The sequence below is a fragment of the Puma concolor genome, chromosome B3, assembly GCF_028749965.1.
Source record: "Puma concolor isolate L17-30 chromosome B3, mPumCon1.1.hap2, whole genome shotgun sequence".
NCBI classification, from domain to species: domain Eukaryota; kingdom Metazoa; phylum Chordata; class Mammalia; order Carnivora; family Felidae; genus Puma; species Puma concolor.
Window position 1 is genome coordinate 115,555,234 of NC_141672.1, and position 27,483 is coordinate 115,582,716.

The 27,483-nt window shown below is 49.0% G+C and overlaps 1 protein-coding gene and 1 long non-coding RNA gene across 3 annotated transcripts; one reads left to right on the plus strand and one right to left on the minus strand.

Annotated features, from left to right (window-relative positions):
- Positions 1–132: 132 nt before the first annotated feature.
- PKM (pyruvate kinase M1/2) lies at positions 133–27,376 on the minus strand. 2 transcript variants are annotated; one of them, XM_086711127.1, is made up of 11 exons: positions 27,220–27,376; positions 15,931–16,112; positions 15,052–15,143; positions 10,628–10,759; positions 10,002–10,188; positions 8,957–9,227; positions 7,084–7,234; positions 6,732–6,884; positions 4,052–4,218; positions 1,552–1,733; positions 133–853 (listed from the first exon to the last, which is right to left on the minus strand). In XM_086711127.1, the coding sequence occupies exons 2-11, from the start codon at positions 16,082–16,084 to the stop codon at positions 747–749; spliced, it is 1,596 nt and encodes a 531-aa protein (XP_086567253.1). In that variant the 5' UTR covers positions 16,085–16,112; positions 27,220–27,376; the 3' UTR covers positions 133–746. The 2 variants fall into 2 exon arrangements, with proteins under 2 accessions (XP_086567253.1, XP_025774835.1); XM_025919050.2 differs by lacking the exons at positions 4,052–4,218; positions 27,220–27,376 and adding an exon at positions 3,508–3,674.
- LOC147580316 (uncharacterized) lies at positions 25,048–25,800 on the plus strand. Its single transcript, XR_015252794.1, has 2 exons — positions 25,048–25,139; positions 25,242–25,800. It is a non-coding gene; the product is annotated as an uncharacterized LOC147580316 (long non-coding RNA).
- Positions 27,377–27,483: the final 107 nt, after the last annotated feature.

The window sequence follows — 27,483 nt, forward strand, 5'->3', positions numbered from 1 at the left end:
ATCACACAGGAGCAACCATCAGGGCGCAAGGCCCTTACCATTTTCACCCTCAGAGGACAGGGTTCACCACCACACACACACACCTTCCCCCCCCCCACCCCCCCACCCCCATCAGAAAAGAGAGGAAACTGGTACTTCAGCTGTTGTTTATTGACACAGGTAGGCTCTATAGCAATAGGCTGGGAGGTGGCTGCAGTAGTGGGGAAAATGGAGGGTGGGGGGCGTGTTTGCCTGCAACAGCTGAGTGGAGTGTAGGAACACAAGTGCACAATGCACGACAAGGGGAGCCTGAGGGGGATGGGGGAGCAAGGAAGGGCCCGGGCCAGTCTCCTTAAACTGAAACCACTGCCCTATGCCACAACTCTTGCTGGCGGTCTCTCGATGCCAGGCCAGGGGTGGGAGTTGTCTGGGTATCCATTTTCTATAGGAACTGAATGGAATACACAAAAAGGAGATGCAGGAGCGGTTGCCCTCTGTTAAGCTCTGGGGCTTCCAGTCCTGCAATCTCCCTTCATCCCTGGCTTGGGGGGGGTCACATGATGTGCAACCCAGCTCTGGGTTACCTCACCGGAACAGGGTCTTAAAAAAAGAGTCAGGTTTCAGAGGCATTAATCTTCTTCCCTAGCATCCCAGCCCACCAGTGCCACACTACAACCCCCAAGTGAGCACTACAAGCATTGCTGGCCTAATGGATGGGTTGGGGGAAGGGGATGGGACGGGGCTGGAGAAGGGGCTCTTGGGGCCTGTCATGGCACAGGCACTACACGCATGGTATTGGTGAAGCCGGAGCCAGGGCGCCACCCGGTCAGCACAATGACCACATCTCCCTTCTTGAAGAAGCCTCGGGCCTTGCCTAAAGGAAGAGAAGAAAGGTTGGTGAGTAAAAGCCAAGCCAGGCAGATGTGCACCTGGTTGACTGCCCCGCAGCCAGAGGGAGCAAGCAGGGCTGGCTCACCATTACTTCCTTACACCACAAGGTGGCGCAAGCATCACAGCCCAGGCAAAGGGGATGCATGAGGGAGGCCCAGATATTTCCTTATCAATCAAAGAGAGTTGGCAGGGACCTTTGGACATCACTCATTTTATACTCTAGAGGGTGGAGAGCCTTCCCCAAAGTCAGAGCTAGTTGCTTCCGCTCATCCATTGACATCTTACTTTTATCAGGGACAAAGGTCATGAGTACATAATCTGTGTGTATGACACCCAGCAGTGTTTGAGCTCTAATTTTTTTTTAGCCCTCAGTAATAAGCAGATGCCAAAGAGCAGACAACCCTATCCAGGATCCTTTGCTTTGGGCCCCACGCTGGAAGACAGTGAGAGGCAGTGGGCAACTGAGCCCCAAAACTCAAAAGGCTCCTCTTCCCTCCTGGGCTCAGCCCAGAACTTGAAGGAATGGGATGGAGGGTTCAGAAAACATTCCCAAGAAGACAGCTAGGGCTCTTGCATACCCTAAGGTCAGCGTGTTCCCCTTTCTGTAGGATCCCAGGGACACCAGCGCTCAAGCATCCTCCCCACCCCTCCAAGCTCTAGCCCTTGCTCCCAGCCACGCACCAACATTCATGGCCAAGTTCACCCGGAGGTCCACATCCTCAGCCCAGGCCTCCTGCACTGGGTCCTTACACACCACAGGGAAGATGCCGCGGTACAGGTGGGCCTGGCGGGCAGTCTGGTGATTCCGAGTCACAGCAATGATGGGGGCGCGGGGGCGGTATCTGGCCACCTGGTGAGCAGACCTGAGACAGGATGATGGACGGGCAAGAGAGACCATTAAACAGTGTTCCGGGAGCCTCCCAGGAAGCCCTGGAGAGCCTTCAGCAACAGCTCACCCTCTAATCCAACTCACTATTGCCAGCCTGTGACCCTACCATTTTAGCATCTGCTCCCAAAGCCGGGGCAGACCCTCATCCTGTATCTTCCACAGCATGTACTACGCTTCTTCTACTACGACATCTCTAGCTTTGCTACCCACTTGCCTTCCTCGGGCCCCAGGGCCATACCAGCCCAGCATGGTCAGTCTCACCCTATCACCCGACATGCCCCATAGCTGGCAGAACCCCCTCCTCTGAACTTTTCCATTCTGGCACAGATACAGCCCTGCCCAACCTCACCAGCACCCATTCCCTCTCGCTGCCAACAACAGCTATAAGCCAAGCAGCATGTGAATAGCACCTGACTCTTGACATCTGCAAAGAACAGGAGCAGAGCCCACCATCCCCCCTGGGACTCTGCAACATAAGCCTTCCCTACTGCTGTGCCCTTTCCCCAGCCCACATGGCCCCCAAGTCCCTGAAACAGTCCCAGCAACTGGGCTCTAGAGCCAACCCTGAGTATGTAAGCAAGGCTTAGAAATCTGGGTGTTACCCAGGAGGCAAGACCAGGAGATGGGAAGGTTAGTGCCAGTGGGTCTGCCTGTGAAGGCTATGGAGGGTTGGGGGGCCCCCTGAGCCCCGGGGCCAGGTGCTTCCTGGAACACGGACACTGCACACTTGGGTTGCAGATGTCTCTCAGGAGTTGAGGTGGGCCTGCTTGCAGGAGGCACTGGGCCTCAGAGGGCAAACTGTAAGGACACTCAACAGGTGTCCAGGAAACTTAAGCCATGTCACAGCAGAGAATGCCCTGCTAAAGACCTGGCCCCCATACAAGGCTTTCAGAGGAGCAAGTGCTGAAGTCGGGACTAGGAAGGGTGAAATCCCAGAAGACTGGAGCTAAAAATAGCCAAATAGCAAAGGATGGACCTTTTCACAAAGGTCAACCCTAATGGTTGGTGCTGTTTATCCCAAGCCCTCTGCCGAGGGAGTCTGCACAGATCTCATGTCCTGCTTCTACAGAAAACCCCACCTGCCACTCCTCAGTGCATGGGGACCGCCTGATCTGCTCCCCTCCCCCCCCCCTCCAAAAAACCCTCGTGGCCCTAGGGTCAGGGATGGGGAGCACACTCCCAGACTGGGGCAGTGACACAGGCTAATTCAATCTCCCGGACTAGGAAAAGATCCCAAGGCCAAGGCCAAACACAGGCCTCTGCATGGCTGCACGGCACCAGAGAGCCAGCAAGACATCACGGTGACCTTTCCTGGTGCTGAACCCACTTGCCTTTGGGGCTCAAAGACCGACAGGGACAGGTGCACCAACCAAACAGCATGTCAGCGAACAGCACTAATTTTCCAAACTGACCTTTTAAAGAGTACACAGTAATTGGAATGAACAAAATGGCCATCTACTTTTTTAAAAGATTAGCTTTTAGATATGAAAGAACCACTTGTAGTCGGTCTATCTGTAGTTCTATGATTAAGTCTCTGGTTTCTCTGGAGGAGGTAAACTTGCTTTGGATCCAAATGATCCAACGCCACTTAGGAGGGCTGCCTGGAATCCTCTGGGCCCTGGTGGCAGGCAGAGGGGTCTTACCTTGGCTCAGTGCCATCTGAGCCCTGTTCAATGCGCTGCTCTCAGGACACCCAAGAGAGGTGTTCCCGAGCAGGGCATCCCCAGGGCACCGCCACCACCTCCTACCTGCCAGACTTGGTGAGGACGATTATGGCCCCACTGCAGCACTTGAACGAGGCCTCCACGGCGCCCACGGCGGCGGCTTCGGTGGGGTCGCTGGTAATGGGCGCCAGGCGGCGGAGTTCCTCAAATAATTGCAAGTGGTAGATGGCAGCCTCTGCCTCACGGGCAATCTAGGGGAGCAACATCCGTCCAGAGGGACGAGAGGGGGACAGAGCTTTGTCAGAGCTGTGTCACAACGGGAGAGGGTGAGGAAGAGGCGCACAGACAGCTGGTGAGGAACGTGTCCCTGGATGCGTGGCCAAGAGGAGCCCAACTACTAGAGATGCTGAGCCGAGCGACATCAAGACTCACAGGAACTAGTCCTTCGCCAGGTGCCTGTGACATCCACTGTGCCTACTGAGCCAAAGGACCCTTTGATCCTGCCCTGCCCTGACTTCCCTGGCTGGCTTCCTGCAGACGAGAAGAGGGCTGGGCCCTAGCGGTCTTCCAGATCGGCTGGAGTGAGAGGCTGGTTATCCTACAGAGTTACCTGCCCTTGGGGCCCTACCTGCCAGACTCCGTCAGAACTATCAAAGCTGCTGCTAAACACTTATAAGAAGCCTCCACGCTGCCCATGGCCATGGCTTCCATGAGGTCTGTGGAGTGGCTTGAGCCTCGCACAAGTTCTTCAAACAGCTTGCGGTGGAACATGGCTGCCTCAGCCTCACGAGCTATCTGTAAGGTTTAGGAGGGGAGGAGAGGCAAGGAAGAGGGAAGGAGGAGGGAAAAAAACGAGAGACAACACATGGAAAGACAGAATGGGGAATTAATCAGAGGAAGGTAACCTTAGGTTAATTGGCTAAATCTGTCCTTCAGGCAGACGCAAAGAGGCAGCATGATGAAAGCCCAACTGCTCAGGGATGGGTGGAGAATTTCTAGCACCAATTGCTGCTGCTTCCCCTCCAAGAGAGGAAAAATCGGTTCTTCCATTCTGGAAGGATTTGTTCAGTGGGCGTGGGGGTAGAGAGAGACAACATGGCGGCAGGCTCTAGCACCTCGGCACAGAAACATGCCCAGGCTGGGCCCACGCCACTCCCTGGCAGGACTTGACCATGCTGCCTCATGACACAGCTTATGGGAAGAAACAGGCCCTCCCTCCTCACATGGCTGTCTGGTTACCACAAGGCTCCTCCATGGGCTTCCATGCACACACGGAGCATTTGCTTGGCTTCAGGCACAGGGCTGCTGCTACGAGCCTTTCCAAATGCCCTGCACGCTGAACACCATGGGAAAGCTGGGGTCAGACAGAGCCAAAGCCACACAGCTTCACCGTGTTCCAAGCACGAAGGTGGAGAAATGGCAGATTTGTGAGGGTCACACTGAACAGCCATGTGAAGAGACAGATGGCCTGTGGAAGCACACAGGTAAGTTTAAGATGACATTTGATTATTAACACGTAAGGATTACCACAGTTATGAGAAAGCCATTCAGTTATTCACAGACCACCTGCTCAGATAACATCAAAACTTAGAAAATTTAAGCTTCAGAAGATTATAATGCAACCAGCAGCATCTTAGAGAATGATGCGGGAGGGGAGAATCAGTAATAACATCTCATTAATTGGACAGTATGTATTAAGCAGGCATGTGGCAGGATTTACTAGGTTACAGGTTTTATTTCTCTGAGAATTGGGTGCATGCAGCCCAAAGACGAGGAGACATGAACAGGAAACAGAACCATACCTGGTACTGCCTAGCCCTTAGTCATGGGTCATTCATTGCCTCAGACACAAGAGAAAGCAGAGAGCAGCTGCAAGAAGCTATTAGCCAGTGTTAACTGAGGACATGGAAAGGAGAAGCCTGCACCACCTAGCCCAGACCCCATAACTCATCTTCTGAGCAGTGCCATCCAAGCCCTGCGGTTCCCTCTAAGGTGTCTGTCTGTTCACAGGGAAGACTGGGGGTATGGAAAAGCAGAACTGGAATTCAGAGGCCAGAGCCTGATTCTTAGCCTCTGCCCCCAATACAGGCCCCTAATGGAGACATGGCTTTATCTCCTGCTAGATAAAGCACTGCAATGCAGGAGAACACTGGCTCTGGAGACAGCAGATCTGGATACAAACTGAGGCTTTATCATCATGTAATCCTCATCTATCAGCTGGGCTGACATCTATCACACAGAGGATATGAAGACTCCATCAATCTGTACTACCTAATAACTACACACACAGGAAAGGAGGAAAGGAAGGTTTTTTGGAGGGGGTGTTGCTTAAATTTGGTGCAGGGGAGGGTGTGTCACACAAAGGGCATGAGGATCCTTTGCTGACAGGAAGGTTAAAAAAAAAACCCACTTCAGAATTAGAGGCAAGTTCGCTGAGCTCCACACACATCATGAGCACTGACGGGGGGCTGTTGTTGAGAAAGTGAACCTACAGCACTCAGTTCTCCCTGGCCTGAGGAGCCCTGGTAACTGAAGCCTGGGCGGACTCTTGAGCAAGTCTAGAGCTGGACCAGACAAGGCAGAGGAACGGAGAAGCAGCCCAGCAGCGGGTCACGGCCGAGCCAAAGACCCTTGAAGAGCTAGCTCAAAGAAGAGCCGCATCCAGGACTCCTCCGGATGCTCGATGCAGGCCCAGCAGGCCCAGCCCTCCTCCTGCCTCTATTTGTGGACCTGCTGCCAGTCACTAAACCCCACATTTTAGCCTGAGGCATGTGCAGCAGCTCAGCAAAGCAGGCCCGGCTGCAGGCGCCATGCAAGGAGAGCTCGGTCACCACCCCCAAGCACACCCGGGGCCCCGGGGGTGGGGAGGGGGTGGCACCTGATGTGGAACAGGTGGGGAATCAAATGGACCCCAAACAGATCGGCTGAGAACAGGAGCCTATGGCTTTTTCCAGAATGGGACAGAGATACTCAGGGGTCCTTCGGGCTGTCCAGAGGAAAACTACAAGTAATCTTAGTACTTGAACCAAGGGATGGACTCACAGCCTTGAAGCCAGAAGTGAAGTGCGCTCTAATGGAGGACGCCTCCAGAGCAGAGGAAAGAGGAGGGAGTGTGAGCAGGGAAGGCAGAGGAGGAAAAAACCCAACGTACCCCTCTCCCCAGCACACACCTCACTCTTATTGTGACTTATAGAGGATCATCAAAGACTGAGGGCCCAGACGCCTAAAAGGTGTCACTCTGTACCAGAGCTTGCCTCCACCCTGGGCCCGGCCTGAGCCCGCGGAGATGGGGAGACTCGAAAACTCACCAGGTGCTGCATGCGAACAGCCTCCAGGGGGTAGTCCCCTTTGGCGGTCTCTCCAGAAAGCATGATACAGTCGGCTCCATCCAAGACCGCATTGGCCACATCACTGCCCTCAGCCCTGGTGGGACGGGGCTTCTTGATCATGCTCTCCAGCATCTGGGAGGGGGACAGGGCATGAGTGAGATGCAGCCTCGGCAGCCTTCAGAGATGAAGGTCTACCAGCTAACCCCCTGGATACATGTCTGCACATGAGGGGAAGGAAGGGTGTGTGTGTGTTTGAGAGACATGGGGCAGGCCCTGGGGAGAGCCCAGGTGGCCTCCCTGTAAGCGTATGAGCGCAGGGAGAGGCACATGCCTGCGTCGCACAGATGACAGGCTTCCCAGCTCGGTTGCACCTCCCAATCATCATCTTCTGAGCAAGGAAGACCTTCTCTGCAGGAATCTCAATGCCTAGATCACCACGAGCCACCATGATCCCATCGCTGGCTTCCAGGATTTCATCAAACCTGACAGAGAGGTTAGGAAGAGAGAGAGGTTACATGGAACAAGGCCACAACTGCATTAATTACTGCACACAGGAAGTTCTCCTGGGTTCTATGACCTCATCACGCGTATAAAGAGGCGACGGGGTGTTCCAGCTACCTTAGCCGCCCCCCAAAGTAGGCTAACACTTGCCCTGGCTTCTTCAGCACTAGCATGAGAACTTCACTCAAGGGGCAGGGAGGAGAGCAAGGTTTCCTCCAAAGCCCTGTAGGCTCATTTCCTCTCCATCTGCACCTCAAGGCCCCCTCTTAAGGCATCTCTCTACCGTCTCCACTCTAGCTAGCACTTCCAAGGCAGAAAGAGAACGCGAGGCCAACTGACTGCTCACGACATAAAGGTCCTTGGCCAGAAGGGCTGCTCCTTGAGGTGGCCCCCTCCCAACATGCTGAAGGCAAGAATAGCTGTGGCTCTGCCTGGTCTGTGGCCAGGGTCAGCGAGCACCCATGGCTCACCAGGATGGCAGGATCCCAGTACAAAGGATGTCTATGCAAAGTTAAGGGTGGCAAGGTCAAACAGTGGGCGGGGCCGCTCCACCCACCCTCCCCAAGTACATGCCTAATCCACACAAGTAGGTCTGGGGTTTTAGCTGTGCCGGCTTATGTTCCTAGCAGGGAGCTGGAGAGGAACAGAGGTCACGGAGCTGGTCATACCCACTCGGCTCAACCTGGGGAATACTGGGGAGGTGGTGAAATGGAGCTGGGACCATCTAATACACCTGGAGAGGCACATGCTTTCCTCCAGGAAGCTGGTAACATTCCAGAGCCCAAACATCAGGCCAGCTGCTTTCTAAGTGAAGATAAGGACACCACGAGCTTCCACATGCCTCCCAAGTGAGGGGCTAAAAAGGGCCCCTTCCTAAGGGCCTGCTATCTTCCTTCTGTTGTGAAAAAATGGTGGTGTAGGTGGGGGGGGGGGGGGGTGGAGGGGCAATATCCCCTTATTCCGGCAAACATAGGTAGTGCTCCTTATTAGGAGGACAGCATAATGGCCCTTGACCTGTGAGCAGTGACCCTGTCCACTCCCAACGCTGGTCCCTGGGCCTGTGGAACAGTATCAATCACCACTGGGAAGCACCAGCATGCCCATCACCTGGGAAGATATATATGTATTTTTTTTTATTTATTTTTTTATTTTATTTATTTATTTATTTTTTTATAAATTTTTTTTTTCAACGTTTATTTATTTTTGGGACAGAGAGAGACAGAGCATGAACGGGGGAGGGGCAGAGAGAGAGGAAGACACAGAATCGGAAACAGGCTCCAGGCTCTGAGCCATCAGCCCAGAGCCTGACGCGGGGCTCGAACTCACGGACCGCGAGATCGTGACCTGGCTGAAGTCGGACGCTTAACCAACTGCGCCACCCAGGCGCCCCTGTATTTTTTTTTTTTTTTAAATACCAATGCCTTGGGGCACCTTCGGACTCAGTCCGAAGAGCCGTGCGACTCTTGGTCTCAGGGTTGTGGGTTTGAGCCCCAAGCTGGGTGTAGAGACTGTATACATACGTGCATGAATAAAAATAACCAATGCCTTTCATTCTCCCCGCTTAAGAGGGACTCCATGGGTCTGGCCTAAGCTAGGGAGTCTGCATTCTGATAGGCTGGTCACCAGGTTTGGGAACTGGATATTCACAGGATATAGCCTTTTTGGAAAGTGCGGGGGGGGGGGGGGGGGGGGGGGGCACTTACCTCCGAACTCCCTCATGATTCTCGATTTTGCTGATTATCTTGATGTTCTTTCCTTTTTCTCCCAGGACCTTTCTAACTTCATGGACATCAGATGCCTTGCGGATGAAAGATGCAAACACCATATCTACATCCTGCTCTACCCCAAATTTCAGATCCTGGATGTCCTTTTCTGACACAGCAGGCAAGTCCACAGCAGCCCCAGGAAGGTTCACACCCTTCTTGCTCCCCAGGGAGCCACCATTCTCCACCTCTGTCACCAGGAAGTCAGCACCTGTGTAAAACAGAGTGGGGGGGGGAGGGGCAGAGCAATGAGGGCACAACACCCTCAACAGGAAGCAGGCTCTCCCCAGTATAGTGAACTGAAAGCAGTACATTGTGGGCACTGGAGCCCTATGTCCAGAAGTCAAATACCACCTCACTAATTGTATAATCTTGGGCAAGTCAACTAACCTCTCTGTGCCTCAGTTTCCTCACCTGTTATATAGGGATAATAGTATCTGATACTCATAAGACTGTTTTAAAATTTACACAAATTATCGTGTAAAATGCTTAGGACCAGTGCCGGACACTTAAATATCAGCTATCATCCCCAAGTATACTAGAGTCCTGCACATATCATATTGATGGAAAATAGAAAGCAGAAAGGCTTTCTAACAGGATGGATTAAAAAAAAACTCTCGTATCTCCTAAAAGCACGATTAAGTTGAAGTCTGTTTTAAAAAACAACATAAGGAATTATAGAGGAACCTGGGTGGCTCAGCCGATTAAGCGTCCAACTTTGGCTCAGGTGGTGATGATCTCATGGTTTGTGAGTTCAAGCCCTGCATCGGGCTCTGACAGCATGGAGCCTGCTTGGGTTCTGTCTGTCTGCCCCTCCCCCACTTGCTCTCTCTCACAAAATAAATAACTTAGGAAAAAAAAAGAGGAATTCCTGAGAATAGACTTAATCTTGCTGTCAGCCAAACAAACTTCCCATGTTTCTTGTGTTAAAGGAAATTTAAAGAATGGGAGATGGTTTTAGACAACGAGATGCTGACTCCAGTACCTTTCTCCTTCACCAACAGAGAGATAAGCCCATCGTCCACGTAGACCTTGCTGCCCACTTCCACCACCTTGCAAATGTTCTTGTAGTCCAGCCACAGGACCTTCTCATCACATTTTTCCATGTAGGCATTGTCCAAGGTGATCTTGAGAGTGGCTCCTTTCTTCAGCTCCACCTCTGCGGTGCCACTCTACAGACAAAACAGTTTACTGCCATGAGTCCAGCCCTCATGGCAGGAAAAGAAAAGTTCTTTCCTCCTGGGAAAAACGCTCAAATCTCAGCCAGAAGTACAATAAAGCGTCTGGCTTTGGGAATAAATGATCTTCTTCTCAAACTTATCTCAAAGAAGTCATCCAGGAAAAACCTACAACGTTTTAGTCACACTATTTAGTGACAGGGGAAAAGGGATGAAGAGAGGCTTGGAACTAGGTTTTTAGAGTAAAAAAGCTTCCTCTCTGGTATCATTTCTTAGCAAAGTACATCAAATCAACATCGTTTACAGTGATGAATAGAACTCTCCTTTCTAGATCTAAACTAAGGAACATGGCCTCCGAGCAGGGCACAGACATGGCCCTCCAGAGCCCACCGCCCCCTGTACCTTCCCTGTCCCCACTCCCGGTGATACTTACGCCCTTGATGAGCCCAGTTCGGATCTCAGGTCCTTTGGTGTCCAGGGCCACAGCAACTGGCCGGTAACGAATGGGGTCAGAAGCAAAGCTTTCCGTGGCTGCACGCACATTCTTGATGGTCTCAGCATGGTACTGGGGGTAAGGAAGGAGAATGATGGGTGTCCTCCCACATGAGGAGCTAGCCCCAGAACTGAAGTTGATCCCTCAAGGAAAAGCCTTGGATGTTCCAAACCCCTGCCTTCTTTGGCTAGCCTCAGTGTCATCCATTCACTGAGCACCCTTATCTCAATCCCCTTGGTTTCTGCCCACTTCTTCCATAGCACTAACTCGCTCATGGGCAAATCTTAGTTTAGAACACTGCCACCAAAACCCACTACAGGTATGGTGTAAACACATCTCAACATAAAAAGAAGCGTGTCTTATTTTCTCTAGGACCTAGGAATTACTCTCCCTCGGCAAATAAAACAGGCAACTGAAATAAAAGACCTTGCACTTATGTGTGCACAGTGCTGGTCCGGCAATCAGTGTCAGATTCTGATAGATTTGGCAATTCTGAGCTTTTTCCTCTACTGATTCCAAGTACAATTCAAACTCCAGAGTTAGTTACTTAAGCTTACAATGGCCAAGCTACACAACTCATTGCTAAGGTCCGGCAGACCTGGTTTTTACAATCACTTTCCGGAGCAGTCTAGGGAAAGTTGGGAATACGCCTCTCTCTGAACTAAATGCCCTGGCTTCCATCTTTTTCCTAAGCCCTTTCTTTTTTCCAATTGTTGCTACCATCTGACTAAAAGGAGACTCAAAGCCAAGATGTCAAAAGTGCTTAGTATAATCAACAGGACACTGCTGATAACAGAAGCACCCAATTCAGCACTTTGCAGGCCCTGTCCTTCAGCCACCCGGTCCAGGAGAGTAGCACCCACAAGGAGGCTGGAGGGGAGCCGGAACAAGGACAGTGCTGCCAGAAGCTTGTGTCTGAAAATCTTCAGCTTCTAATTATGCTATCTAATGAGGACCAATGGCTGTTTTCTGGGGGCAGAGGCCCTTATCCTAAGTTATAAAAATTTCTTTCTATTGCTGACTCACAATAAAAACAATAGAGAATAGAATATAGAGATAACTTTTCAAAGAAATGGGTGTTTCATATGGTCAAATCCCTTTCCCTCGGAGCTGATGTGAGGCGTAAAAGAATCCATGAAGTATTTAGAACAGAGATGAACAACAGTAATTACTTAATAATTGTTACCTAGCATTACCATCATCTTCTATTGACCATTCTATTTCATCCAATATGCACTTTGTGTTTGGTCATGAGGCAGGGCATTCTTTTAGTAGACAACTGGATTTGGCTGTGAAGTTTTATTTGTGCTTTCTGCCTCTAAGGGAACAAGCCTCGTGTGCTAACCTGTCTGGTTCGGGTACTGTCCTTGGCTCATCTTACTGTCAGGGTGTGCTGATTTCAAAGAACATACTGGGAAGACTTCTGTACTTCTCTAGGCTCTGGGACAGTGTGACAGAGGATCTAACTGCTCCTTCAAGGCAGTCAGAAGGAAGTCATCAAAGTCATTTAGGCCTGGTGTTCTGAACCAGAGCTAGAGCTAATGGCCACATTTTCAATTTCTTCAGGCTGTTCATCTATTTATATTTTCTACATCTTGGATATTACCTTTTCTTGGAAAAGAGTCAAGTTCATCTCAATGTATAGAAATTAAAGAAGTCTTTTTATGACTTTCAAACTCTCTTCTAATACATAGGAAATATTCCCTTCTCCTACTCTTTTTTTTTTTTTGTGCATCCTGATTCTTGACCAGGTTATCCAGAAGTTTCTGTGCTACAGAGGTGTTTTGGTTTGTCAAATTTAGTTTTTATTTCATGAAGTTATGCTTTTAAATCAATGCTTTCCCTTCACCCCTTTTAGATTATTTGGTTACTAGTATTTTAACTATTTCATTTACTTTCATCAGGACTTTTGTTTTCTGGTAAGTACATTTAAGTCTGTGTTAAGACTTAAAGTTTCCACAAAAAAATATGCCAGAGGATATGGCCTATATAATTTCCATTTTATGGAACTTGAGGGGTGGGTTTTGGTGGCCTAATAAATTTTAAAATCCTAAGTATTTTAAATAAATATGTGTTTTGGTCTTGAGTGAACATAAAGTCATCTATTTATATACATACCAATAAGATTATTAGGTCTTATATTATTAGGTCTTATATATCTACAGTTATCTTTTGGTACACTGCTGGAAGGTGTACTGAAGTCTTCCGCTAGGGCTGTGGTTTTGCTGGATGTTAACAAGTGGTAAAGAAGTCCATCAGTTAATACTGTCCTTGTGGAAGATTCTAAATTTAGGTTGTTTAAAAGTCAGTATCACTGGGACCACATGTTCAGTAAGAACACATCTTGCCCAGGTGAACTGCTACAAGTGGGGTTAGGGAGACTGGCAAAAAGATAAGATGCAGATAGTAGATGGCCCTCTGTTAGAGGGAGAGAAAACAATTTCAATGTTCTGTTTTAAAAGAGTACTTAAAAACTGTCAAGAGCTGGGAAAGCATGCTATAGCATCTAGTCAAACTTGCATGTGAAGTAAGAGCTTTGACATGCAGTCAAAACTAAAACTGTTTATGTTACATTATGTAATATTAAATTGTATACATATATATAATATTAGAACAATTTCAGATGAGCCAAAACCCTGATCCCAGAGACAACCTTATCCTGGTCAAAAACCACAGAATAAACCCACTAGAGACACTTGGGGAGTATTTTGTTGTTGCTGGGTTTTTTTTAAGTCCCAATTCTAACTTAGGAATAAGAGTCAAAGCAGAGGTTATCTCCAAATGTGTCTTGTAGTTTAAAAAGACCAAAATCCCTGAGCCAGCCCCTGTCCAGCAGGTGCAGTAGACAGCACGCAGCCTTGCCATTTCAGAGCTGCAGTGGTGTTATTTTACTGGATGGAAGAGGCCACAAGCCTAGTTAAAGGTCAACTTCTTAAAATCTATTTCTGCTTCTTCTGCTACACAGAGGAGACCCTGGCATGGTCCAGGAGCAGGGATCAATAGTGAACCAATCCCCACTGGTATCTTTAGCTCTGTCTTTGGGCTAAGCTAACACTTGCAGGAATTCCTAGGGACTTCCGCCAAGGACCCCGACATCGGAAAATTACAGAATGTCACCACAGACCTGTCTTAACCTGCCTAAAGTGCCGGCTGAGCACAGTTCCTCTGAACTTGGTCAGGCCTCCATGACATTTGGAAGCCGGCCGCCTGCCAGGCCATAGGCTGTTTATGGAACACGGGCTACGGAACTCACGATGGAGAGTCTCACATTTCCAGAAAGGAGAAATTCGCCTCTTGGACTGTACTTCCTGAGGCTTTATTTTTAGTCTAAACTTAACACCAGCTTCCAAATGCCAGAGGGCAACCCCTTACCACTTGCCCTTACGGGGTAGCATTTTCCTTTTTCTAAACAGAAGAGTGAGGGGAGTTTGGCCCATCCATTACTTTCGTACCAATGCCAGTATGAAATCTCATGGCTTATGAGTAAGGCTGATGGTTTTTAAAAGGAACTGTATGTCAAGGAACCTCAATTCCTCCCTCAAAATGAGTTTGGGAACAGAAGCAGGCAGGAATGGAGCACTTCCCAGTAGCTAGGTAAAGCCTCTGTCCACAGGTCAAGTCAGCTCATAAACAGCCTCAGCACAAATACATTCCTACCACGCTGCTGGAGAAGTGTGCAGACTTTATTTTAATGTACCAGAGCCCCTGGGAAGACACAGGCCAGGAACACAATGTTGATGAAAGGGGGTATTATATGCCAAGAAGTGTTAGTGCATGAGACTCAGTCCTTAACTTGCAATAAGGACTTCTCCTGTACCTGCTCAGTTATCTAACCTAGGCCAGAATTCAATCTGCAGGGTGACCTTTTGTCTCATCACCTCAATATGAACTGTTACAGAAACCCAAGGGTAAGGAGGTGTCAAGCACTGTGGCCACGATACCTAATGGCTTACAAGGTTTTCCAGTAGAACCCTTCCACACTTTTTTTTTAATGTTTATTTTTCCCAGCAATCTTTATACCCAACTTGGGGCCCAAACCCACAACCCCAAGATCAAGAGTCGCATGTTCCTCTGACTGAGCCAGTCAGGCACCCCAAACCTTCCATACTCTTGTGAACACAGGTGTGTGGGATAACCACGGCCAATAACAAAACGAATCTTCTTTGTGGAAGGAGACTTGGCCAGTTGAGATAGCAGGAGATGGGGAAAGGAAGAGTAGGGATAGGCTAGTGAAGACGATCTCCCCATTGGCTGTAAACCCCAGATTCTTTCTTGCCTGATCCACTGTGGTTAAATGAACACCGCACTCCCACCCAATTTCCTACATGCTCTCCCAGTGGCCAAACTGTCCAGCTGAGGCTCACCTCATGAGTTCCATGAGAGAAGTTCAGACGAGCCACATTCATTCCAGATTTAATCATCTCTTTCAATATCTCCACAGATCGGGAAGCCGGACCTAGTGAAAAAAATTTTAAAGCCTAAGTGTTATTCAAAGTAGGAATAACACTTGAGTTTGAAGAACTCTGGATATTCTTTGTCCCTAAATTTCCCTCCTGCAAAAAGCTCAAAAATCTTTCCAAAGCATATACATAGCTGTTATTGTGTTTGCCCACTTTCTTGATTTAAGGGGTCACTTTTCCTATTTCCTTCAAATTCTACAGGCTCCTATCTAACTAGGAAAGCCTAAGTAAGACTTGGCCAGCCCTCTCTGCTCTCCCTGAAGGCTAGCCAGATGTCCAACCACAGAACTGTGGTTGCACAGAGCCATGTCAAAAAGGTCTTCCCAAGAGGGGCACCTGGGTGGCTCAATCGGTTAAGCATCCGACTTCGGCTCAGATCATGATTTCATGGTTCATGAGTTTGAGCCCCGCATCGGGCTCTCTGCTGTCAGTGCAGAGCCCGCTTTGGATCCTTGTCTTCTTCTTTCTCTGCCCCTCCACTGCTCTCTCCCTTTCTCTCAAAACTAAAACATTTTTTAAAATCTTAAAAAAAAAAAAATCTTCCTAAGATTTCTGAGATGCTCCTAAAAGAGGTGCTAAGGAAGACATCGTCTAAATTTCGCCTTTAGTAGCAAAAACAGAGCATACTAATTCCTTACTGCAACTTCCTATGACCTGAGTTCCCACAAGAATCTGTGTAGCCTCTCACTCAGCAACCAGGTTTGCTACATTTATTTTGTCTTTTCAGGAGAGAAAAGATCACTGTCATAGGAGACCCTCGTTTTGAGGGGCACACCCACTCACCGATGGTACAGATGATGCCCGTGTTACGGGCCGTGATGGGTGGCGAGTCAATGTCCAGGCGGCACATGTGCTCCAAGAACGTGTCAGCCATGGCTGCGTGCAGCTGCTGAGTCTGAATGAAGGCAGTCCCGACATCACTATGGGGCTTTGACATGGCTGCTGAGGTCCTGGGTCCAGGAGAACTGAAGAGAGAGTATCAGTCTGAGAAGCCCAGGTAGTTAATATACCACTTGGCACATGAGGCTGTTTCCTGCTTACACATTAACTCAATAAGCACACTTTGCACACAAGCCACAGGGAGCCCTGCCACGCTCTGGCCATGTGGGTGCTCCTCAAGTCAGGCATAGGGTTCACACGGCCGTGAGCAAGTGGGAAGGACCTCAAAGAACAGTTTAAAACCTCGTACCCAATGTGTGTACTTCCCAAGTACCTGCTGTAAGCAGACCCCCCTTACAACAGCTCATATCTACCTTGACAACTTTCTTGTCCATCCTACAAACATGTCACAGGCATGGAAAGAGCTTCCCCAAAAGAAAATTGTAACTGATCTTCCAGTGAGGTAAAGAATGGAATCCCAGTTTAGTACCTTGGCGAATCTAGATCTTTGTATGAAAAGCTATCTCAAAGCTATAAATGTCTGCTACAGGGCAGGGCACCCACATTGGCTTTTAACAATCCCCACCCAAACGCAAAGTGAGTTTCCTGGTTGTAAAGACAGCCACCAACCAGGCAGTCCGTTGAGCTCTGGGATACTAGATTTTCACTAACACGGGGCACACATCAAGTTCATTTTCCTCGACTCACTCTAGCAGGAGAGTTCACAGACAGATAGTAGAAACCAGTCCCTAGACAGGAAGCAAAGTTGATCCAAAACGCTGAATGCAGAATCTTTTGTCCCAGGAGTCTACCTAAAAACTACATCTACTTTTGGTCAGCAGCACTTTAGGACACACAAAGTAATTTGCATAAATTCAAGGATAACCCCAAAGGGCACTGGTCTCATTCTAAAATTAGTACAGCAACTTTAACAGGACAGTCACAACATGAGGACATTAAGATTGCTTGCCAAATCCTTTTCCCAACTGATTTTCTGATGCACCATCCCAGTTCAACTTTCTGACAAGTACACCACCCTAAGTAACAAAGACCATCTGTGTTTCAGGTAATTAACCAGGCCAGGTCACAATCCTGACAACTGTCCCGACCTTTGCTTTCTTCATTACTGACTTACAACTAAACTCACTCAGCCGGTTAGTTAGCTGATTACAAAGACTTGAGAAGTTTCCAGGCAGTGTCTTAAGAACCATCAGGTAAGGATGCGAGCCAGAGCTGGACACTCCTCATCAGAAGGCTGTCCCTCTCAAGTTCTCAGACCAAGGGCTACTCCTTCTAAAACCCTTGAGCCTAGAGGCTTCAGGCCAGGCTCTGGAACAAGCCCCTCTTCAGCCCTGTCCCTCCTCTTCCTATAAATCTAAGGCACCCTGATATATCACTCTTACAATCTTTCTCCTCCTCCATCCTTGACTTGGTGGCCTCTCTGGGTAGTTCGAGTAGACCATGCATCTAAACCTACCTCTGCTACCTTCGAGAATTGTGATAAAAGCCCAAGAAGCTTTGTGACCAGGTATGAGCAAACCTGTCAGCTACTGAAAATGGATGGTTACCACATTTTAAAAAAAAGGGGAAGGGAGGGGCGCCTGGGTGGCTCAGCGGGTTAAGCATCTGACTTCAGCTCAGGTCATGATCTCACAGTTTGTGAGTTCGAGCCCCGCACCGGGCTCTGTGCTGACAGCTCGGAGCCTGGAGGCTGCTTCGGATTCTGTGCCTCCCTCTCTCTCTGCCCCTCCCCCATTCACACTCTGTGTGTGTCTCTCTCTCAAAAATAAACCTTTGAAGAAAGAAAAGAAAGAAAAGAAAGAAAGAAAGAAAGAAAGACAGAAAGAAAGAAAGAAAGAAAGAAAGAAAGAAAGAAAGAAAGAAAGAAAAGAAAGAAAACAAATGGCTACCACCAGTCCTCAACTACAGAAGCCAAAACTTTAAAACTGGGGAAGTAAGATATTGGCTAACTATTCCACATGACAAATGCACTGTTCCCTTCAGTGTCCATTTCCTAACTCTCTAATACAACATACCAGGCAGCAAAATGAAAACATCAACCTTCTCCTCCATGACCTATTTGGTTTTATATCTGTTAACACCTAATACTAGGAGGTATTCCAGTGTCTGTTGAATGACCTTTCAGTGTATCTTAACACCTCTTTGCCGAAGTCAAAGTTCTACCCCCCTTCCCCTCCTTCCCTGAATCTGAAGCACTGAGGAATTACTGAAGGTACTGCCTGGGCAGGCAGGGTTCCTTTACCTGCACTGATGGGGAGTCAGGGTTGCTGCCTGCAGAGCACACAGCGGGTGGGGCTTAGGCAAGTCTGGCTGTGAAGGGAACACTACTGAAGAGATGGCACCAGGGGGCACACGAACCCAGTTGGAACACAAAGGCCTTGCTGTGGCCCCCAAGTGGAGTCACCATCCAGTTTGAGGACTGTATCATGAAGCAAGTAAGATCTGAATGAATGGGTTGGAGTAACTAACCCCAATCTTCTTAAAAACCATCAGCTGTCAAAAACAAAAACCAACACCCCCCCCCCAAAAAAATAAAAAAATCATCAGCATCAGCTGCCTCTTCTCTAGACCTGAGACATCAGGGTTTCCTTGCAAGGACCTGGCTGGGGCCACTGGTTATTGGGTCATACCTTGTGTTCTCTGGGCTTGGGCTTCCGATGACATAATGCTCTTTTTTTGGCTCAGGGTGGCTCCTTGGCCCCGCTTGCAAAGATCGCTCGGAGCTGAGTAAAGTTTGCTCTGCAGAGCTGTACAAGGATCAAGGCAGAAGCTGAGTGTAACTAAAGTTCTTTGGGGCAATGGAAAAAATTACCTTAGTAACCAGGTAGCCAGGTGGTAGCTGCTCCCAGAGGTTCAGCTATGTTACAGAGAAAATACCAAGAAACTGGTAACAGAAACTTTGCAGGTAAAAGTAAGTTCTTACTGGCTCCTCTACGATGCTTTATCTCCTAGTGGAGACCAGATTGCCTTCCCTCTAAATTTTCTTTAAGCCTGGGGGTTTACTAACATTTCACTATTCTATATAAGAACCTGGTTGGTTTTGGCTCAGGTCTTGATCTCATGGTTCGTGAGACTGAGCCCCACACTGCGCTCTGCACTGCCAGCACGGGTGCTGCTTGGGATTCTTTCTCTTCCTCTCCCTCTGCCCCTCCCCCACTTGCACTGGCGCGCTCTCTCTCTCAAAATAAATAAACTTTAAAATAAACATACATTTGGGGCACCTGGGTAGCTCAGTCGGTTAAGCGTCCGACTTCGGCTCAGGTCATGATCTCGAGGTTCGTGAGTTTAAGCCCCGTGTCAGGCTCTGTGCTGATGGCTCAGAGCCTGGAGCCTGTTTCGGATTCTGTGTCTCCCTCTCTCTCTGACCCTCCCCCGTTCATGCTCTGTCTCAAAAATAAATAAAAAATTTAAAAAAATTAAAAAATTTAAAAAATTTAAAAAAAATTAAAAAATAAAATAAACATACATTTAACTGGAAAAATATCTACCTAAATATTAACAGCACATCAGCTGGTGATAGGATTACAGCAAATTTTTTTCTTCCTTTTACTAATTTACCCGTAATGAAATATTTCCATATTAAGAAAAATGGCAACTGTACCTCTCCTGAAAATGATAACATTTATAAGTTTCCTGGTAAAAGTGTTGGAATTAAAAGGGTTAGAAGCTTCTGGTTTTATTAATCAACCACTGCTCTATGCATTTCAGGAATACTTTGCTTAAATGGGGCAGAGGTGAGATAACACAGCTTAGGCCCTAAGTTAATCAAGTCCGCAGGACAATTCTATGCAAAAAAAACTATTAGTCACGCACCCAATTCCAGCAAACTTTTTTTCCTGTTTAGTCTGTCCTCAATCTTTATGGCAAAATCTTTGTGACAGGGATGTTCTGGTACAGAAGGGCTGTCTCCAAGGCCAGGAGCAGATACAATTATATTGGGCTCAAACAATAATCCTATGTCACCATGTCAAGTTAAATCTGAGCTTTTCCAAGCTCTGATCTTTTGCTCACCCAGGCTATTAAACACACAAAAAATAACAAATGAAAATCTGTTTGGCATTTGAGCGCATTTACATGCCAGCAATAAAAAAAAAAAAAAAAAAAAAAAAAAAAAAAGCCTGCTTGTCCAGACTCCTATGCGGTATCTCAACATGTCCTTAAAGACCCCTACCAAACCAGGGAACTCGGGTCTCATCCCCAGGTCACCGGCGGGTCTCCTGCCTCAGGCTCTGCCCCAGAGCCTCCTTTGTCGGAGGGTCAGGGCTCTGCTGCCAAGGTCCTCCACGAGCCTCTCTTGAGCGCAAGCTGCCCACCCTGCCAACCACCTAACTTGAGTTCTTCCTAAACACCCTTCGACTGTCCCCTAGCCCCAGGATGGCAGTCCCAGCCCGGTTTCTCGGGGCGGGCCTCTGGGAAGAGCTCCCCGCCCCTCAGGCTGGACAGTGCCCGCCAGGACATGCAGCCAGGCCAGTGCCCGTCTGACTCACTACTGCATCCTCCTCCTTGGGAGGCAGACACATGCGCAGCCAACCTCCAGCCAGCAGTGGAAGCCCGGCGTACCCACTGATGGTGGCAAATGCTGTGCTCGGGTGCGGGAACCTTACTCGTGAGCATGAGCCCCTGCAGTAGGATCTTCCTCACAGCCATTTCTCCTCTGTGAGAAAGGAGACAGCGTCAGAGCCTCAGTGCAGGCTGAGGGGCTGGAGTAGCTACGCTCACAGCTCAGCTCCATGTACCCCTCCTCCCACCTCTCCTCCTCGTCTCCAGCAGCTCCTGGTTCTCTAGCTTCATTCGTGCCAGAAACGATTCTTTGGCCGCTATCCAGAAACCAGAGCAGGAAGGAGCATCCAAAAAACACGACATGCCTCTTCTTAGAGCCAGTACTGTTGGCGAGTTGTGCCGGGAAGGCTTCACGCTTCGCCAATTCTTTCACAAAGGCCCAGATCATTCTGCCCTAGTAAACCAGCCTGGCCCATGGGCCTGTATGTGCATAACCCAATTTTTAACCAGCCAGGGCACTCTGCACCAAGTGTGTCCTGATGCCAAACCTCACCACACAGAGTAACCCAATTATGATGGCACCTGGTGCCCCCCATTGTGTTCCCTGCTCTGACATCAATTTGCTATCTGCACCTCCAGATCAGCATGACAAAGGCCTTTCAATTCCCCAATCTTCAGACAAGGTGTCCAGGCCAGCCTGCTCTCTAGGAGCTCTCTTCCCAGATGCCAGAGCAATAGAAATCCCAAGACTGGCCCTAATCTGACTATGACAACACCGACATCAAAATAGGTGCCGGGCCACCTACAGAACCTAGTAAGGTCTAGACTGAATGGCTGTTTGTCCTTATATTCACTTACAGTAATGACATCATGTATTTACACATGGAGTAGGGTATGGAGGAAAAGGCATTTCTAGCTAAGAGATGTGAATCTCAAGTCCAATCTACCCTCAGCAGGCCCAGTAATAGAAAGCCAAGTCTAGTTTACCTGGTCACTTACATAAAACAAAAATGAGCCCCCTTGCAGGTTCAAGTAAAATTCCCTTGCTTTTATTTATTCAGGGCTACAACTAAGGGACTTATACTTTACAAGCAGGGGCCTAAGGTTCTATTTCAAACTTGGGTGTAAAGAGGGCACTAAGACAGACACAAAATGGGCCCACCCCCCAAAGGACCACTCAACTCCAGGGCAGCTAAGTCCCAAGTCAGAGAAACATCCCACGTCCTCATTTGACCACAGATGCTCAGAGCAGAGAACTGGTTTCAGCCTGAAGGAGAAGTCCGGAGGAAGCTTTTGTTGTCCTGTGTTATGATGTCTCCTTACTAGGCTTAAAATAATGAGGCAGTGTTTTAGGGCATGATATTCATACTCTGGAAGCAGCAAGGGACCTGGAACCCTGTAGTTTAGGGCCCAAGTCAGGGACAACCAGGACGGGTGATGGCCTCCAGAGTGAGGCATTAGCTCAGTATTTAAAGGAAGAGCTGCCCTGCATCACAGTTGGAGGGAGGAGAAGGGGGAAAAGGGGAGATGGGAGGAGGAATGGCAGGACCAGCTCTCTAAGAGCACAGACCCAGTTTGTATGACTGGTCTTCCTATAGTGACCTTCACAGATTTGCTCCTATTTTATTTTAAACTAAGGAAAAAAAAATAATTAACAGCTGTATTTCTACCACCCAGAACTGACTACTAACAGCCAGAATTTTAGGCTTAAAAAAAAAAATGCATTTTGTAGAGTTCATTTTCCCTCTATCCCCACACCCCTCCAACCCTTCCACAGCCTGTCACGAACTCTGACACCCAACTACTGTCAGGAATTTTCTATCCTTCTAATTCATTTAAGTGTGACTATATCTATACCAACCCCCATGATACTGTTTTCTAAAATGTTCTAAGTAGTATACTGTTACAAACAAACAACTTGCATTTTTCAGCACATTTAAGACCTATCTGGTGGGTACATTAGATCTGGTGAATTCATATGAACTGCTGTCCTAGTCCACTACACGACTAGATCATTTACTTATGTATTATGTATTCTCTTACTGGTTGACCATCCTCCTCCTCCCACTGAATCAATTTTTCCACCATTAATCAGTATAAAGACAACTCTATCCTAGTACATGGTTCCTTGTGCAAATGTGAACTCCTCTCTCTATATTTCCAGAAATGGAATTTATGAGTCACGGGGTATGTTTATTTTCTCTTTTACTAAATATCGTTGAACTGCTCTCCATTTACAACCAACCAGTAATGTGAGCTCCTGCCCTCTTATACCTCTGCCCAACATTCAATATTGTGAGGGCTTTAAAATGTCCATCCATGTGATAGGTTTATTAACCTGCTTTCTAATGTAGTAACAAAAGAGGGATACCAGATATCCAAAGTCTCTACTTCCCTACCTCTAACTAGATCAAAGCTCCCAGGGCTCTTCCAAAAGTGTCCATGATTTTGTCTCCTATACCATGACTGACTCACTTACTGGGTAATTCTCTTGCACTCATCACTGGAAACCAGGAAGACACCAACTGTCTAAAATTAAATAAATACTATCTGTAAGTTGATTTCAAAGGCCTGGAAGGAACGGGGGCCTTTTCACAGAACTTTCTGGACTGCATCAGCTAAGCTTGGTGCTATCATAGCTGGTCTTGGCATCTTCACCCCAGAGCCCCTGCCTAACATCCAAAACAAGGCTTGCTGGCGTCAGGAGAGAGAGGCTTAGTTAGAGCTCCCCAAAAGCTTCTCCTATGGACAGAAGTGGGGGAGGTAAGTCTCAGAGGCCACCGGAGGTACTGCAGCCTGGCTTGCCCTCCTACGTGCAGACCAGCACAAACCACTGCAGGGGCGGGGCCACGCCGCTTGGTGGCCCTGCCAACCTTCTGAACTGAGCAGTCAGACCGGGAGGCAAAAAGGCCCAACAGAGGTTGCATGGCACCATCCACTACGCACCCCAGCTCACTGTCCCCAAAACAGCTTCTCTAACAAAGCCCCAAATAATCAGACTATTCATTTATCTAGCCTAAGACTGGCTTTTGGTGAAAAATCCAAGTTCCCAGAAAGTATGCTAGTATTAAGAACAGTCTTCCCTTAGCTCTGTTCCTATCTGTACCAGAATTAAGGTTTAAAATGATGACTCAGGGTCCTGTAAGACCAAAAAATATATATATGTGCATATACAGATATACACACATATATATACATATATACGTATATACATAGACACACACACACACACAAATATATATTTTTTTAAGTAATCTCTATGCCCAACATGGGGCTCAAACTCACGACCCCAAGATCAAGAGTCGCATGCTCTACTGACTAAGCCAGCCAGGCACCCCTCCTGTAAGACCTTTTACCAAATCACTTAAACATCTCACAAGACCCTCGACAAGGTTGCAAGAAAACTCTGCTCACACTGGCAACTCTTTCTTGTGGTGTACCAACCAACTGGATTTGATTGTGGACGTTTGGAATGATTCAGAAATTAAATGTCAAATGAGTCATTTTCCCCTACCTAGAGCGGTCTTAGCTCTTGGCTAAAATAACACATCCTGACATGTCTTCACACAAGCTGAAGCAAAATAAATTAGAACCAGTTTAGTGTGAGTTGATAATGCACGGGTTGCGTTTTTTATACTTTCTAGCTCATAGTCATTTCCTCATTTCTTCCATTGCCTCAACATTAAGAAACGGCTTTAAGAAATAAAATGACTTTTCCTGTGACCCCCCCCCACCCCCACCCCCATTAATGTCACAACACTGAAGGCACAGAAGCAACTCCCTACAAGGTGCTAGCTGTTTGGAGTCCCAGCTACCAAATTTGCCAAGTCACTGGTAAATTATTGGGTCTTAGAGACCCAATAAGGCTTTTTGCTAAACTATGAATTCAACACTAAAATTATTTGCTTCTAATGCAGTACTTAGAAGTGTAACTTCACTCTGAAGTGAGTTCAAGGACATTCAGTCATCATTATTCATGACCATTACAGCCCTCCTCCCACAAAGGGAGCCATGGCCCCGGAGTAGTCTCAGGAATTCAGGGACACAGGCCACATTACTTGGGCCCAGGGTTCTGCCATGCTGCACCCTAAGGTCTTAGAGCAGTACAGAGAGCCAGGGAACCTGGACAACTATTTTTCACTTAGTCGAAACCATTTTTAACTTGGGGGAAACACATGCTTCACTGTTTGACTCACTGAATAGGGAGAAGGGACTTTTTAAACCTGTGAAGACCACAGTGCAGTTTCCCACTCACCCAATGAAGAGAATTCTCTCAAAAGCAGATACGTTGAAAGGTTGAGTCATCTTCCCCACAGAGGACCCCCCTCCACCACAGACCTGGTGCTGGGTTACATACCCTTCCCCTCAGAACAGCCCCACTGCATTTCCCAACAGCATCCTCAGGCAACAGGAGAGTGAATTATTTGCTAATAATGCTGCAGAGCAGAAGTCCTGACCTAGGCTAGCCTCTGTACCCCAGGGAGTGACCAACAGGAGGCTGTACCTCCAACAGGAGGCTGCAGTCCCTGCCTGGGATCCTAACCTCCACTCACCAGCTGGTAAAGCAAACCCTAGAACTCCACCTGGCATAGGTGGGGATGACAGTGAAGATTTCAGTTTATAAGTTTGTTTCTACTCTCCTAGCCAAACATCAATTGCTGAAATTCTGCCTCCTTGCCTTCCTTCCTCTGCAGGTCCCTATTCTCAGGAGATCAAAGAGCCACTGCAGCAAGTAGAGAGCTGCAAGGTAACATTATTAGTTACTTTGTAAACACTGTACCAAGATGCCTTAAGGGACTGGTTTCCAGGAGATGTCTGCATTTTAATCATGGCTCCAAAGATTAACTAGGAATACCTGTTTGGGTATGGCATGGAGAAGGTGAGCCCTCATGCTCAATTACGGTTTAAGTAATTGTGCTCAGCGAACAAAGAATACATTGGAAGGCATTTCTCCTGGACATCTCACTAGAGCTCAGACACTGAGCGAAGTATTCATCATATATTCATGTAACTGGGTATATAGTGACCAATCCTTTCAACCATTAGGAGGAAAATGTTACTCCGAGTTTATACATGGGAAACTGAGGTCCTGGGGCTGAATTCTCTCTCATTCTAGATGTTAATGAGTCGAACCCGATTCTAAAAGCCCATTAACTTCCCAATGCCTCTGTCCATCATGCCTGGACTTTACCCATCAGGCTCACGTGGACAGGAGAGGATCAATGTCCTAGGTTTGAAGAATACAGATAAAAACCAAGGGATGCCTTTCCATGACTGGACTTTTAAATAACCTTACTACTGGAAGGTACTTTTCTGCTTCAAACCCAGTGTGTGATGCCACCTCGTGTGGCCTTTCTCCATCCCTCACCCAACAGGAAGCGATCCCTTCCTCGCAGCAGTTACCACTGTTGGTTCCCTAATCACATTATGAGCTTTGTGGGCTATGACCTTTCTGATCATAGAAAAAACAGCTTAGCACACAGAGATTTTATTGAGTGAACGCGGTACGTGGCGTCAAGCTCCTGACATATTTCTATTCTGCCCATAACCTGCTCCCACCCACCCCGAGATCTCCGTGTTCTGAAACCGGGGAGTATGTGTTCAGCGAGGTGAGGCAGAGGCGAGGCTGCACCGGTCCTGCGGAGGGGCGGGGCGGGTCCCGGTCCGCTACTTGCAGCCCCGCCGCGGCAGGAGGGAGCCCCGGGACCCTCCTCGGAGCCAGCGCGGCGAATCTGGGCGGCCCCAAACAAGAATGCGCCACAGGGGCAACCACCCTTTCCTCCCCATGCAGCGGGAAGGCCGAGAGTTACATAACCTTCCAAATGGGCCGCGGGCCGCCGCTGCATCCCCCGGCGGCACGGGAGCCGGCCCAGCCCATCCGCAGACCACTGCGATTAGGGACGTGAGCTGGGGATACGGGCCCGGGGCTCCAGGACCCAGGCGAGAAAGCGGGGTGGCAAGGGAGGGGGGGGGGTGCAGGCGGACGTGACCAGAACAGAGGGGAGGGGCGAGGACCCGGGCTGAGCGAATCAGAGAGCGGAGGAGAGGGATGCGGAGGAGCGGACGTGACCAGAATGGAGGGGGAGGGGCGGGACCAGGGCATGAATGGGGGAAGGGGCAGGCACGAGGGGGGACAAGGACGCGGGAAGAGCACGCGAAGCTGAATGGAGACGGCACGGGGGGAGGGAGCTGGGGAACGGGTTTCGAGGAGAGATTACAAGGAAAGCATCCGAATGAGGGGGGCAGGGCCGGGCTGAGGGCCCAGGGAGGGGGAATGGTACAGTATTAAGGGGCCAGGGGAGGAGGCGAGCAGATGAGCAGGGGGTGAGGGAGGAAAGGAAGGAATCCGAGAAGGGAATACTGGAAGGAAGGCGAGGATGGAAGCAGATCGAGAAGAGGGAGGCGAGGATGGGACCAGAATGGGGGTGAGCACTGGGGCAGGGGAAGCCCGGCTGTGGAACAAACAAGAGCTGGGGGGGTCTGGGGGCTCTGACGAGCAGACCCTAGGCGCGAGCTGGCTCTCTCTCCCGACTTCAGCCGGGTGCAAGATGCCCAGGACCCTGCGCCGGCCCCAGTGTAAGTGCCCTGAGTGCGCAGACGGCCGGGAGTCCGCACTAGCCGTGTGCACGGAACCCTGGTGGGGACGGATGGCCCAGCCTCTGCCCCGCTCACCTCCGGCGCGGTCCCGCTGGAGCTGCAGTGCGGCTACAGAAAGGTCTGGACGCTCGCGACGCGACGCTGCTGTGCGGCAGTCGGCCGCTTGAGCCCCAAGGTTATCCAGGCTGCAGCCGCCGCAATCCCTCCGCCGCCCCGCCCCGCACCCAATCCTGGCTCCCGGCTCGCCGGGCCCCGCCCCTCCGCTTCCTCGCGGGGCGCAGTCACCTTCAGGAGGAAGTGCCGCGGCACCCAACGCGCTGCCAGGTTGCCCTTTAGGGG